At 40.4% G+C, this 15,906-nt stretch overlaps 1 protein-coding gene across 11 annotated transcripts in view; it reads right to left on the bottom strand.

Moving 5' to 3' along the window:
- The window catches only part of LOC139756399 (protein kinase C, brain isozyme-like), a 498,787-nt gene that overhangs the window by 224,971 nt on the left and 257,910 nt on the right, over nucleotides 1-15,906 (bottom strand). For all 11 annotated transcript variants that reach the window (XM_071675823.1, XM_071675824.1, XM_071675819.1 and 8 more), the window contains 2 exons: nucleotides 3,693-3,845; nucleotides 2,206-2,297 (listed from right to left, as the gene is read on the bottom strand). In XM_071675823.1, the coding sequence (XP_071531924.1) occupies nucleotides 2,206-2,297; nucleotides 3,693-3,845 (245 nt within the window). The remainder of the gene's footprint in view (nucleotides 1-2,205; nucleotides 2,298-3,692; nucleotides 3,846-15,906) is intronic.

Genomic DNA, 15,906 nt, shown 5'->3' with positions numbered 1-15,906 from the left:
TTACTCCCAAAGCATTCCTAAACCACTCTTCCCCTTTACCCTTGAGTTTCGTTTCACTCAGAGCCAAAACATCCAGGTTCCTTTCTTCAAACATACTACCTATCTCTCCATTTTTTCTCAACTTGGTTACATCCACACACATCTAGACACCCCAGTCTGAGCCTTCGAGGAGGATAAGCACTCCCCACGTGACTCCTTCTTCTGTTTCCCCTTTTTGAAAGTTAAAATACAAGGGGAGGGTTTCTAACCCCCTGCTCCCGTTCCCTTTATTTGCCTTCGACACATGAGGAATGCATGGGAAGTATTCTTTCTCCCCTATTCCCAGGGATAGGGGAGTCTTTAGGTGTGAATTCTCTTTAGGCACAAGTATTACCTGGACTTACGTGTATTAACCAAAGAGTGTTCTTATCTATTTACACCTCAAGCACTGGCTCAATATGCATATCAGTGTTTGTAAGGTACATGAACTTCGTTGATGCAGGAAGACCTGCTGCTGGCTGCAAATCCTTATTAGGAGTATAGGTGAGCCACTTATAAATTGTTGCACCAGACTCATCTCTTCCAGAGCAACCATAAACAGCAATGCTAGTTGCAACAAGGCTTGAAAATATTACACTCTCAACTTCAATGCCCCACTCACCAAGACATTCCATGTTACTGCCATCTGAGTAGTTTGGTGACTCAGCAAGATTGCTAAAAACGCTAGTGTTTATCCTCATGTACTTCAGTACAAGATGACGTAAACATTTGTGACTCATTTGTGACCCAGTTAGAAAGTAGCTGAAACTTCAGAAGAGAGAGTTTCCATAAGCACTCATGGATACCTTCTCTGTTGGTGGTTCAGTTACTAAAATAGTGTGGGGTTTCTGTGATGGAAGATAACAGCAGACAGAAAAACCAAAGGTAGAGGCATGAGACTCCTGCCACTCTCTATCCACAGGCTTGAACTCAGTAGTGGCTACTTTCTCCTCAGCACATATAACAACACTATCTGCATTGTCGGAGTCACCAGCCATGCCAGTGCCATACTTATCTACACAACATTCACATGTAAAATTCTTTGCAATTTCTTTCTTCAAAGCTTTGTAAGGTTTTAACCTTGAGGCACTGATGGGAGTCTCCATGTCAATAACTTTATACATGCCCTTGGGATAAATTTCTTCAATGGATATGGACCAGTCCAGTGAAATGCAATGTTGTTCCCTTTCTTGTTGTTTCACTATGAGTAATTGATCAACACTTTTGACCCAGCTTTATATGTACATGGACCATGAAGTGAATCAGATGAGCACTTATGTTTAGTTCGAGCACGCAAGAAACTCTGATGGCCTCTTTTTGGGGCCTGAGTATGATCCATCGTTATTTGGACAAAAAACTTTTTTGACGTAATCTGGAATTCTTTACGAATAAATCACCTAAAGAGAACTAATCCTAAATTGGAGGACATGGCCTTGTTGAACGCCAAGTAGGGTGACTCTGATGCCTTGGGGGCAACATGTGGCATACCAGTAGGATAGGATCAACATATTCACCCCAGACATCTTTCTTCTCATTGGTGTACTTTACAGAATAGCTACAGCAATGGGATACACCTGATCAGTAGACGTTTCATCCTTAGAGGATTTCTTGGTTTGATATTCTTTGATTTTATAGCATTGCTGCACAGCATATGGCTTTTCTATATTCTTTTTCATTTTTGCAACATAATGGCACATTTGGAATGTGCTCCTTGGAGTGTATACCTCAATGAAAATGTACCACAATGCTCAGTGATACTGACTCTCTGACTGGCATGCAAAATGTATATAACAATAATTTTGCAAGCATGGTAAATTCGATCCAGTTAAAAGTTCCAATCAAATTTCTGTCTGCTTGGGAACAGTTGGTGGGTTTAACCAAGGGGTATCACAATATTGTTCCCTGAGAAAGTAGAGTTCTCTCAGCTCCCCTAAACATCACCTGACTCCAGTTAAAAAAATTGTGAGAATCTGAAAACCCAGGACTATGTCTTTTATATCTGCTCAGATGTAAATTTTCAGGGTAAAGAAATAAAGTATATATGTCTTGGGAAAACAAAGTAAAGGCAATGACTTTAGGGTAATGGATAATAGGAACAGCACAAATGAGGAATATGATCTAAAGGAGAGTATAAAACTACCGGTAAAGTGAAATATATATGAGACATAGGTGATAGCAGGTACATACACAGCAACAGGTTCCTTGAATTTGCCACACTGCTGGATCTGGAACATAAGATCGCCACCATTCACATACTCCATCACAAAGTATAACCGGTCCTGCAATAAACACACACCACATCAGATCATCAAGTCAAAAGAAATGTCAAAGAAAATCAAAAACAGTTAATCAATTACTGCAAATTAACTACATCAAATACAAAAGAAAATACTCAGTATATGGATAACTCATACTGAAATTAAAACAGTATAAAGATTCAGATACTGTTTGAGGTGTGTCCAAAATGTTCCAAGATAGCCTTTATTTTAAAGAATAGAGAATATAAAACATTTTTATATGCAGACCCTTCAAAGTAATCCCCCTCTGAAAATATGTATGAGTCCCAGTGTTTCTACCATATTTGGAGGCAACTTTGGAAGTCTCCAACCGTGAAGTGATCAAGTTTTGCTTTCACATTATTAAGGAGGGTTGGAATCTCATCAAATCTAACTTTCAACTTTACTTTGATTTTTGGGAAAAGAAAAAAATCAAATGGGGCAAGGTCAGGGGAATATAAAGGGTGTTGTATAACAAGAATGTTTTCTAAGCCAAAAATTCTTGAATGGAAACTGTATTGTGTGAGGGAGTACTGCCATGGTTCAGAAACCATCAGCCATTTTCAAATAGCTGGTGGCGATTTCTCCAATCTTTTTCCTTCAATAAAATTGAACCTCTTCATATAAGGCCTGCTTTACTCACTGACTGTTTTGCACAAATGTATACTCTACCTCCATAGTGATACCTGAGACAGTCCTAGTACTTTTTGATCACACCTCATACCCAAGTCATGTTATGAATTCATCCAATCCTAAACTGGACAAGGGCATAAGCCCAAATATATCTATATACGTCATAAAGGTTTGGACAATAGAGTGATACTTACTACACCACCTACTACACTGTGGAAAGTAATTTAATCTACTATGGTCTTTAAGCATGAATGGAACTGAAAACATGAACCACCATTTCCTCAAGGCAGGAGCAGAGATGAATACGTTATCATTTATAATTCCTAAGCAGAAGTGGGAGTGGTCATATAAACTAGGTGAAGGAGTCAATACATGACTCTCTACAGACTGAAAGCTGGCATAGGAGTGGTCAAATGACCAGCCATAACCATTAGGGCAAATATGGGGTTCAAGTCATGATCTTCCATTGTCTGAAAATAGGAGTTAATGACTTATAGTCCAAAAAATACAGCAAACCTGAAAAAAATAACCAGCCACAGTCTAAATAGGGTACAAACCTGGCCAATGATACTGATTTATTGTGATATAGGTCTGGGAACAAGAGCTGCACAAAAGGTTTCGAACTCTCAAAAACTAAAAAAAAAACAAAAAAAAAACCTCACATGAAAGAGGGAAGAGAACTATTCAACAATCTAACATAGTCTGGAAACAGGAAAAGACTGTAAAAATATAACTACAGCATAAGATTCTGGACAAATTACCTACCATAGTCTGGAAGCAGGAGTGAAGTTGGACGAGGAAGGGAGGCTTGCTAGCAAGAGCAAGGACTCTCTTCTCTATCATTGTACATTCAACATCATCATCCTGTATGATTATATCCTTCTTCAGAATCTTGATAGCATAAAGGTCATCTGTTCCCTGTTGATGGTCATTCAACAAAAGTTATTAAACAAATGTCAATATCTTTCTGTAAAAGCTACGCCTGTAATCTTAATTAAAACTTACACTCAGAAAAGTCTACATGTAACCACATATATCATTAAAAAAATGTAAAAAAATCTTATAGCTCTTTCCTTATGATTACCAAAACAATTATCAATACCTGTGCTAATCTACCTCTTTAATATGTACAAATGCCTATATATATATATATTTTTCTTTTTTTTTTTTTTTGCTTTCTCGCTGTCTCCCGCGTTTGCGAGGTAGCGCAAGTAAACAGACGAAAGAAATGGCCCAACCCACCCCCATACACATGTATATGAATACATGTCCACACACGCAAATATACACACCTACACAGCTTTCCATGGTTTACCCAAACGCTTCACATGACCTGATTCAATCCACTGACAGCACGTCAACCCCGGTATACCACATCGATCCAATTCACTCTATTCCTTGCCCGCCTTTCACCCTCCTGCATGTTCAGGCCCCGATCACACAAAATCTTTTTCACTCCATCTTTCCACCTCCAATTTGGTCTCCCACTTCTCCTCGTTCCCTACACCTCCGACAAATATATCCTATTGGTCAATCTTTCCTCACTCATTCTCTCCATGTGCCCAAACCATTTCAAAGCACCCTCTTCTGCTCTCTCAACCACGCTCTTTTTATTTCCACACATCTCTCTAGGTTATTAGAGAATTTTTATTAAATTCTACTGCAATACCATCCAAACCCGCTGCCTTGTCGGCTTTCATCTTCCGCAATGCTTTTACTACCTCTTCTCGGTTTACCAAATCATTTTCCCTAACCCTCTCACTTTGCACACCACCTTGACCAAAACACCCTATATCTGCCATTCTATCATCAAACATATCCAACAAACATTCAAAATACTCATTCCATCCCCTTCTCAGATGACCATTACTTGTTATTACCTCCCCATTAGCCCCCTTCACTAAAGTTCCCATTTGTTCCCTTGTCTTACACACTTTATTTACCTCCTTCCAAAACATCTTTCTATTCTCCCTAAAATTTAATGATACTCTCTCACCCCAACTCTCATTTGCCCTCTTTTTCACATCTTGCACCTTTCTCTTAACCTCCTGCCTCTTTCTTTTATATATCTCCCACTCATTTGCGTTATTTCCCTGCAAAAATCATCAAAATACCTCTCTCTTCTCTTTCACTAATAATCTTACTTCTTCATCCCACCACTCACTACCCTTTCTAATCTGCCCACCTCCAACGCTTCTCATGCCACAAGCATCTTTTGCGCAAGCCATCACTGCTTCCCTAAATACATCCCATTCCTCCCCCACTCCCCTTACGTCCTTTGTTCTCACCTTTTTCCATTCTGTACTCAGTCTCTCCTGGTACTTCCTCACACAAGTCTCCTTCCCAACCTCACTTGCTCTCACCACTCTCTTCACCCAACATTTTCTCTTCTTTTCTGAAAACCTCTACAAATCTTCACCTTCGCCTCCACAAGCTAATGATCAGACATCCCTCCAGTTGCACCTCTCAGCACATTAACATCCAAAAGTTGCTCTTTTGCACGCCTATCAACACATAATCCTATAACGCTCTCTGGCTATCTCTCCTACTTACATACATATACTTATGTATATCTCTCTTTTTAAACCAGGAATTCCCAATCACCAATCCTTTTTCAGCACATAAATCTACAAGTTCTTCACCATTTCCATTCACAACACTGACCACCCCATGTATACCAATTATTCCCTCAACTGCCACATTACTCACCTTTGCATTCAAATCACCCATCACTATCAACTGGCCTCGTGCATCAAAACCACTAACACTCATTCAGCTGCTTCCAAAACAGTTGCCTCTCATGATCTTTCTTCTCATGCCCAGGTGCATATGCACCAATAATCACTCATCTCTCTCCATCAACTTTCAGTTTTACCCATATCAATCTAGAGTTTACATTCTTACACTCTATTACATACTCCCACAACTCCTGTTTCAGGAGTAGTGCTACTCCTTCCCTTGCTCTTGTCCTCTCACAAACCCCTGACTTTACTCCCAAGACATTCCCAAACCACTCTTCTCCTTTACCCTTGAGCTTTGTTTCACTCAGAGCCAAAACATCCAGGTTCCTTTCCTCAAACATACTACCCTTTCTTTCCTTTTTCTCATCTTGGTTACATCCACACACATTTAGACACCCCAATCTGAGCCTTCCAGGAGGATGAGCACTCCCCGCATGACTCCTTCTTCTGTTTCCCCATTTAGAAAGTTAAAATACAGGGAGGGGAGGGTTTCTGGGTCCCTGCTCCCGTCCGTTTTAGTCGCCTTGTACAACACGTGAGAAATGCGTGGGAAGTATTCTTTCTCCCCTATCCCCAGGGACAGCGACAAAGTATAAAAAAAAAAAAAAAAAAAAAATATATATATATATATATATGGTGACTGAGTTTGGTAAAGTGTGTGGAAGAAGAAAGTTAAGAGTAAATGTGAATAAGAGCAAGGTTATTAGGTACAGTGGGGTTGAGGGTCAAGTCAATTGGGAGGTGAGTTTGAATGGAGAAAAACTGGAGGAAGTGAAGTGTTTTAGATATCTGGGAGTGGATCTGTCAGCGGATGGAACCATGGAAGCGGAAGTGGATCATAGGGTGGGGGAGGGGGCGAAAATTTTGGGAGCCTTGAAAAATGTGTGGAAGTCGAGAACATTATCTCGGAAAGAAAAAATGGGTATGTTTGAAGGAATAGTGGTTCCAACAATGTTGTATGGTTGCGAGGCGTGGACTATGGATAGAGTTGTGCGCAGGAGGGTGGATGTGCTGGAAATGAGATGTTTGAGGACAATGTGTGGTGTGAGGTGGTTTGATCGAGTAAGTAACGTAAGGGTGAGAGAGATGTGTGGAAATAAAAAGAGCGTGGTTGAGAGAGCAGAAGAGGGTGTTTTGAAATGGTTTGGGCACATGGAGAGAATGAGTGAGGAAAGATTGACCAAAAGGATATATGTGTCGGAGGTGAAGGGAACGAGGCGAAGAGGGAGACCAAATTGGAGGTGGAAAGATGGAGTGAAAAAGACTTTGTGTGATCGGGGCCTGAACATGCAGGAGGGTGAAAGGAGGGCAAGGAATAGAGTGAATTGGAGCGATGTGGTATACCGGGGTTGACGTGCTGTCAGTGGATTGAATCAAGGCATGTGAAGCGTCTGGGGTAAACCATGGAAAGCTGTGTAGGTATGTATATTTGCGTGTGTGGATGTATGTATATACATGTGTATGGGGGGGGTTGGGCCATTTCTTTCGTCTGTTTCCTTGCGCTACCTCGCAAACGCGGGAGACAGCGACAAAGTATAATAAAATATATAAATAAATAAATATATATATTATTATTATTATTTTGCTTTGTCGCTGTCTCCACCGTTTGTGAGGTAGCGCAAGCAAACAGACGAAAGAAATGGGCCAACCCACCCCCATACACATGTATATAAATACACGTCCACACACGCATATATACATACCTATACATCTCAATGTACACATATATATACACGCACAGACACATTCATATATACCCATGCACACAATTCACACTGTCTGCCTTTATTCATTCCCATCGCCACCTCGCCACACATGGAATACCATCCCCCTCCCCCCTCATGTGTGCGAGGTAGCGCTAGGAAAAGACAACAAAGGCCCCATTCGTTCACACTCAGTCTCTAGCTGTCATGCAATAATGCCCGAAACCACATCTCCCTTTCCACATCCAGGCCCCACACAACTTTCCATGGTTTACCCCAGACGCTTCACATGCCCTGATTCAATCCACTGACAGCACGTCAACCCCGGTATACCACATCGATCTATTCACTCTATTCCTTGCCCTCCTTTCACCCTCCTGCATGTTCAGGCCCCGATCACTCAAAATCTTTTTCACTCCATCTTTCCACCTCCAATTTGGTCTCCCACTTCTCCTCGTTCCCTCCACCTCCGACACATATATCCTCTTGGTCAATCTTTCCTCACTCATTCTCTCCATGTGCCCAAACCATTTCAAAGCACCCTCTTCTGCTCTCTCAACCACGCTCTTTTTATTTCCACACATCTCTCTTACCCTTACATTACTTACTCGATCAAACCACCTCACACCACACAATGTCCTCAAACATCTCATTTCCAGCACATCCACCCTCCTGCGCACAACTCTATCCATAGCCCACGCCTCGCAACCATACAACATTGTTGGAACCACTATTCCTTCAAACATACATATTTTTGCTTTCCGAGATAATGTTCTCGACATCCACACATTCTTCAAGGCTCCCAGGATTTTCACCCCCTCCCCCACCCTATGATTCACTTCTGCTTCCATGGTTCCATCCGCTGCCAGATCCACTCTCAGATATCTAAAACACTTTACTTCCTCCAGTTTTTCTCCATTCAAACTTACCTCCCAACTGACTTGACCCTAAACCCTACTGTACCTAATAACCTTGCTCTTATTCACATTTACTCTTAACTTTCTTCTTTCACACACTTTACCAAACTCAGTCACCAGCTTCTGCAGTTTCTCACATGAATCAGCCACCAGCGCTGTATCATCAGCGAACAACAACTGACTCACTTCCCAAGATCTCTCATCCACAACAGACTGCATACTTGCCCCTCTTTCCAAAACTCTTGCATTCACCTCCCTAACAACCCCATCCATAAACAAATTAAACAACCATGGAGACATCACACACCCCTGCCGCAAATCTACATTTACTGAGAACCAATCACTTTCCTCTCTTCCTACACGTGCACATGCCTTACATCCTCGATAAAAACTTTTCACTGCTTCTAACAACTTGCCTCCCACACCATATATTCTTAATACCTTCCACAGAGCATCTCTATCAATCTATCATATGCCTTCTCCAGATCCATAAATGCTACATACAAATCCATTTGCTTTTCTAAGTATTTCTCACATACATTCTTCAAAGCAAACACCTGATCCACACATGCTCTACCACTTCTGAAACCACACTGCTCTTCCCCAATCCGATGCTCTGTACATGCCTTCACCCTCTCAATCAATACCCTCCCATATAATTTACCAGGAATACTCAACAAACTTATACCTCTGTAATTTCAGCACTCACTCTTATCCCCTTTGCCTTTGTACAATGGCACTATGCACGCATTCTGCCAATCCTCAGGCACCTCACCATGAGTCATACATACATTAAATAACCTTACCAACCAGTCAACAATACAGTCACCCCCTTTTTTAATAGATCCCACTGCAATACCATCCAAACCTGCTGCCTTGCCAGCTTTCATCTTCCACAAAGCTTTTACTACCTCTTCTCTGTTTACCAAATCATTTTCCCTAACCCTCTCACTTTGCACACCACCTCCACCAAAAACCCTATATCTGCCATTCTATCTTCAAACACATTCAACAAACCTTCAAAATACTCACTCCATCTCCTTCTCACATCACCACTACTTGTTATCACCTCCCCATTTGCGCCCTTCACTGAAGTTCCCATTTGCTCCCTTGTCTTACGCACTTTATTTACCTCCTTCCAGAACATCTTTTTATTCTCCCTAAAATTTAATGATACTCTCTCACCCCAACTCTCATTTGCCCTCTTTTTCACCTCTTGCACCTTTCTCTTGACCTCCTGTCTCTTTCTTTTATACATCTCCCACTCAATTGCATTTTTTCCCTGCAAAAATCGTCCAAATGCCTCTCTCTTCTCTTTCACTAATAATCTTACTTCTTCATCCCACCACTCACTACCCTTTCTAATCAACCCACCTCCCATGCATCTTTTGTGCACTCCATCACTGATTCCCTAAATACATCCCATTCCTCCCCCACTCCCCTTACTTCCATTGTTCTCAACTTTTTCCATTCTGTACTCAGTCTCTCCTGGTACTTCCTCATACAAGTCTCCTTCCCAAGCTCACTTACTCTCACCACCCTCTTCACCCCAACATTCACTCTTCTTTTCTGAAAACCCATACAAATCTTCACCTTAGCCTCCACAAGATAATGATTAGACATCTCTCCAGTTGCACCTCTCAGCACATTTACATCCAAAAGTCTCTCTTTCGCGTGCCTGTCAATTAACACGTAATCCAATAACGCTCTCTGGCCATCTCTCTTACTTACATACATATACTTATGTATATCTCGCTTTTTAAACCAGGTATTCCCAATCACCAGTCCTTTTTCAGCACATAAATCTACAAGCTCTTCACCTTTTCCATTTACAACACTGAACACCCCATGTATACCAATTATTCCCTCAACTGCCACATTACTCACCTTTGCATTCAAATCACCCATCACTATAACCCGGTCGCATGCATCAAAACCACTAACACACTCATCCAGCTGCTCCCAAAACACTTGCCTCTCATGATCTTTCTTGTCATGCCCAGGTGCATATGCACCAATAATCACCCATCTCTCTCCATCAACTTTCAGTTTTACCCATATTAATCGCGAATTTACTTTCTTACATTCTATCACATACTCCCACAACTCCTGTTTCAGGAGTACTGCTACTCCTTCCCTTGCTCTTGTCCTCTCACTAACCCTTGACTTTACTCCCAAGACATTCCCAAATCACTCTTCCCCTTTACCCTTGAGCTTCGTTTCACTCAAGAGCCAAAACAACTAGGTTCCTTTCCTCAAACATACTACCTATCTCTCCTTTTTTCACATCCTGGTTACATCCACACACATTTAGACACCCCTTTATATATATATATATAGGGGAGAAAGAATACTTCCCACGTATTCCCTGCGTGTCGTAGAAGGCGACTAAAAGGGAAGGGAGCGGGGGGCTGGAAATCCTCCCCTCTCGTTTTTTTTTTTTTTTTAATTTTCCAAAAGAAGGAACAGAGAAGAGGTCCAGGTGAGGATATTCCCTCAAAGGCCCAGTCCTCTGTTCTTAACGCTACCTCGCTATAGCGGGAAATAGCGAATAGTATGAAAAAAAAAAAAAAAAAAAATATATATATATATATATATATATATATATATATATATATATATATATATATATATATATATATTTTTTTTTTTTCTTTATATATATAAAACTCAGTCTGTATTTACTGTTGGTATTCTATCAACAGGTTGTATGAAAAAAAAAAAAATATATATATATATATATATATATATATATATATATATATATATATATATTTCTTTTTTGCTTTGTCGCTGTCTCCCGCGTTTGCGAGGTAGCGCAAGGAAACAGACGAAAGAAATGGCCCAACCCACCCCCATACACATGTATATACATACGTCCACACACGCAAATATACATACCTACACAGCTTTCCATGGTTTACCCCAGGCGCTTCACATGCCCTGATTCAATCCACTGACAGCACGTCAACCCCGGTATACCACATCGATCCAATTCACTCTATTCCTTGGCCTCCTTTCACCCTCCTGCATGTTCAGGCCCCGATCACTCAAAATCTTTTTCACTCCATCTTTCCACCTCCAATTTGGTCTCCCACTTCTCCTCGTTCCCTTCACCTCCGACACATATATCCTCTTGGTCAATCTTTCCTCACTCATTCTCTCCATGTGCCCAAACCATTTCAAAACACCCTCTTCTGCTCTCTCAACCACGCTCTTTTTATTTCCACACATCTCTCTTACCCTTACTTTACTTACTCGATCAAACCACCTCACACCACACACTGTCCTCAAACATCTCATTTCCAGCACATCCAACCTCCTGCGCACAACTCTATCGATAGCCCACGCCTCGCAACCATACAACATTGTTGGAACCACTATTCCTTCAAACATACCCATTTTTGCTTTCCGAGATAATGTTCTCGACTTCCACACATTCTTCAAGGCTCCCAGGATTTTCGCCCCCTCCCCCACCCTATGATCCACTTCCGCTTCCATGGTTCCATCTGCTGCCAGATCCACTCCCAGATATCTAAAACACTTTACTTCCTCCAGTTTTTCTCCATTCAAACTTACCTCCCAATTGACTTGACCCTCAACCCTACTGTACCTAGTTAGAAGCAGTGAAAATTTTTATCGAGGATGTAAAGCATGTGTAAGTGTAGGAAGAGAGGAAAGTGACTGGCTCTCAGTGAATGTAGGTTTGCGGCAGGGGTGTGTGATGTCTCCATGGTTGTTTAATTTGTTCATGGATGGGGTTGTTAGGGATGTGAATGCAAGAGTTTTGGAAAGAGGGGCAAGTATGAAGTCTGTTGGGGATGAGAGAGCTTGGGACGTGAGTCAGTTGTTGTTCGCTGATGATACAGCGCTGGTGGCTGATTCATGTGAGAAATTGTAGAAGATGGTGGCTGAGTTTGGTAAAGTGTGTGAAAGAAGAAATTTAAGAGTAAATGTGAATAAGAGCAAGGTAATTAGGTATAGTAGGGTTGAGGGTCAAGTCAATTGGGAGGTAAGTTTGAATGGAGATATATATATATATATATATATATATATATATATATATATATATATATATATATATATATATTATCCCTGGGGATAGGGGAGAAAGAATACTTCCCACGTATTCCCTGCGTGTCGTAGAAGGTGACTAAAAGGGGAGGGAGCGGGGGGCTGGAAATCCTCCCCTCTCAATTTTTTTTAATTTTCCAAAAGATGGAACAGAGAAGGGGGCCAGGTGAGGATATTCCCTCAGTGACCCAGTTCTCTGTTCTTAACGCTACCTCGCTAACGCGGGAAATGGCGAATAGTTTGAAAAAAAAAAAAAAAAAAAAAAAATATATATATATATATATATATATATATATATATATTATATCCCTGGGGATAGGGGAGAAAGAATACTTTCCACGTATTCCCTGCGGTTCGTAGAAGGCGACTAAAAGGGGAGGGAGCGGAGGGCTGGAAATCCTCCCTCTTTTTTTTTTTTTTTGATTTTCCAAAAGAAGGAACAAAGAAAGGGGCCAGGTGAGGACATTCCCTTAAAAGCCCAGTCCTCTGTTCTTAACGCTACCTCGCTAACGTGGGAAATGGCGAATAGTTTGAAAGAAAAAGAAATATATATATATTCATTCCTATGAGTCCACGGGGAAAATGAAGCACGATAAGTTCCCAAGTGCAATTTCATGTAATAATCACATCATCAGGGGAGACACAAGAGAGAAATACAAGTCAGCTGATATACATCAAAGAGACGAAACTAGGATGCCATTTGGTAAACATGCAATTGTCCAAGACATACAACGAGCGTTCATAAACTTATCATTTTGCAAATTTTATCAACTATAAAGTTATCTAATTTGTATAGACCATCACTAATATTAAGATTATAATTCTTTGTGTATTCACTAACAGAAGATTTAATGATATTTCTTGTGGTAATAGAGTTAGAGTTAATAACTAAGATGGCATTACTCCAGTCAATACAATGATCATAGTTTTTAACATGACTGAACAAGGCATTTGATTCTTGTCTCGTTCTTATACTATATTTATGCTGCTTAAGTCTAATGGAAAGATCCTTATCAGTCTGCCCAACATAAAATTTATCACAATTTCCACATGGCACTTTATAGATGCATCCAAGAGAATTTTCTGGTGAATTCCTGATTAAGATATTCTTTATAGTATTATTGTTGCTGAAGGCAACATTTACATTAGAGGATTTAAGCAACATGAGAAGTAAAGTGAAATTATTATTAAAAGGGAGAACTAAAAGATTCTTGGTGTCAATGGGAGGTTTGGGCTCAACTCTATAAAATGATTTCTTTGCTAACTTAAGGGATTTTTATATTTATTTATTTATTATACTTTGTCGCTGTCTCCCGCGTTTGCGAGGTAGCGCAAGGAAACAGACGAAAGAAATGGCCCAACCCCCCCCCATATACATGTATATACATACGTCCACACACGCAAATATACATACCTACACAGCTTTCCATGGTTTACCCCAGACGCTTCACATGCCTTGATTCAATCCACTGACAGCACGTCAACCCCGGTATACCACATCGCTCCAATTCACTCTATTCCTTGCCCTCCTTTCACCCTCCTGCATGTTCAGGCCCCGATCACACAAAATCTTTTTCACTCCATCTTTCCACCTCCAATTTGGTCTCCCTCTTCTCCTCGTTCCCTCCACCTCCGACACATATATCCTCTTGGTCAATCTTTCCTCACTCATTCTCTCCATGAGCCCAAACCACTTCAAAACACCCTCTTCTGCTCTCTCAACCACGCTCTTTTTATTTCCACACATCTCTCTTACCCTTACGTTACTCACTCGATCAAACCACCTCACACCACACATTGTCCTCAAACATCTCATTTCCAGCACATCCATCCTCCTGCGCACAACTCTATCCATAGCCCACGCCTCGCAACCATTCAACATTGTTGGAACCACTATTCCTTCAAACATACCCATTTTTGCTTTCCGAGATAATGTTCTCGACTTCCACACATTCTTCAAGGCCCCCAGAATTTTCGCCCCCTCCCCCACCCTATGATCCACTTCCGCTTCCATGGTTCCATCCGCTGCCAGATCCACTCCCAGATATCTAAAACAATTCACTTCCTCCAGTTTTTCTCCATTCAAACTCACCTCCCAATTGACTTGACCCTCAACCCTACTGTACCTAATAACCTTGCTCTTATTCACATTTACTCTTAACTTTCTTCTTCCACACACTTTACCAAACTCAGTCACCAGCTTCTGCAGTTTCTCACATGAATCAGCCACCAGCGCTGTATCATCAGCGAACAACAACTGACTCACTTCCCAAGCTCTCTCATCCCCAACAGACTTCATACTTGCCCCTCTTTCCAGAACTCTTGCATTTACCTCCCTAACAACCCCATCCATAAACAAATTAAACAACCATGGAGACATCACACACCCCTGCCGCAAACCTACATTCACTGAGAACCAATCACTTTCCTCTCTTCCTACACGTACACATGCCTTACATCCTCGATAAAAACTTTTCACTGCTTCTAACAACTTGCCTCCCACACCATATATTCTTAATACCTTCCACAGAGCATCTCTATCAACTCTATCATATGCCTTCTCCAGATCCATAAATGCTACATACAAATCCATTTATCAATGAAAAATCTAGGGTACTATACGTAATGCCCTGAGGAACATAGACTGAAATGACGATGATTTAACTCTGTCATGTTGAGATGAGTAATAATGGATACATGAGCATACATTGGTAGGTTTTCTGTATATGCTAAACTTAAACTTGTTTCCTTGCCTATGGATCATGCAATCTAAAAATGGTAACATACCATTATTTTCATTTTCTACAGTAAATTTGATGGAAGGTACTAAATTGTTAAGGGGAGAAATATTTGTAAATTTTCATTTGTTGGCCAAACACTAGGAACATCATCTACATAACTAAACCAAATTGCATTAGATGAATATCCTTTAGTAATTTTGTTTCAAAAAATTCCATATAAAGATTACTTAGTACAGGTGAAAGAGGGTTACCCATTGCCATACCAAATTTTTGAGCATAGTAATCTCCACTGAATTGAAATACACAGTCTTTTATACACAATTTTATCAGTTCAATGAAAACAGACTTTGAAACAGGTAAATGAATATCATCCAAGACATCAAATGAATATTCTAAAAGGTCATCAACTGGAACTTTAGTGAAAGGTGAGGAAACATTAAAGCTGACTAGTTTGAAATCAAAATTAACATTGATACTATTTAGCTTGTTGACTAAATCTACATTGTTCATGATATTAGAATTTGATACATCAATAATAAAGAAACTAACCATTTTGCAACTTCATATGTGATGGGGCCTACTGAACTCACTAAAGGTCTTGCTGGAAAATTCTGTTTGAGTGTTTTGATAAGTCCATACATATATGGCAATGAAGGGGACAAAGATGACAAACTTTTGATAATAGAACTGTTACCTTTCAACAATGAATTCATTTATTTATTAAAATGGGAATTAACTATTCTAAGGGATTTCTACTAAGTTTAGAATATGCAGTGTCATCATCTAAAAGATCATTCATTTTA

The sequence above is a fragment of the Panulirus ornatus genome, chromosome 21 (genome assembly GCF_036320965.1).
Source record: "Panulirus ornatus isolate Po-2019 chromosome 21, ASM3632096v1, whole genome shotgun sequence".
Lineage (NCBI taxonomy): Eukaryota > Metazoa > Arthropoda > Malacostraca > Decapoda > Palinuridae > Panulirus > Panulirus ornatus.
Note: the sequence above shows the minus strand (reverse complement) of the source record. Positions and strands in the feature narration are given on the sequence as shown.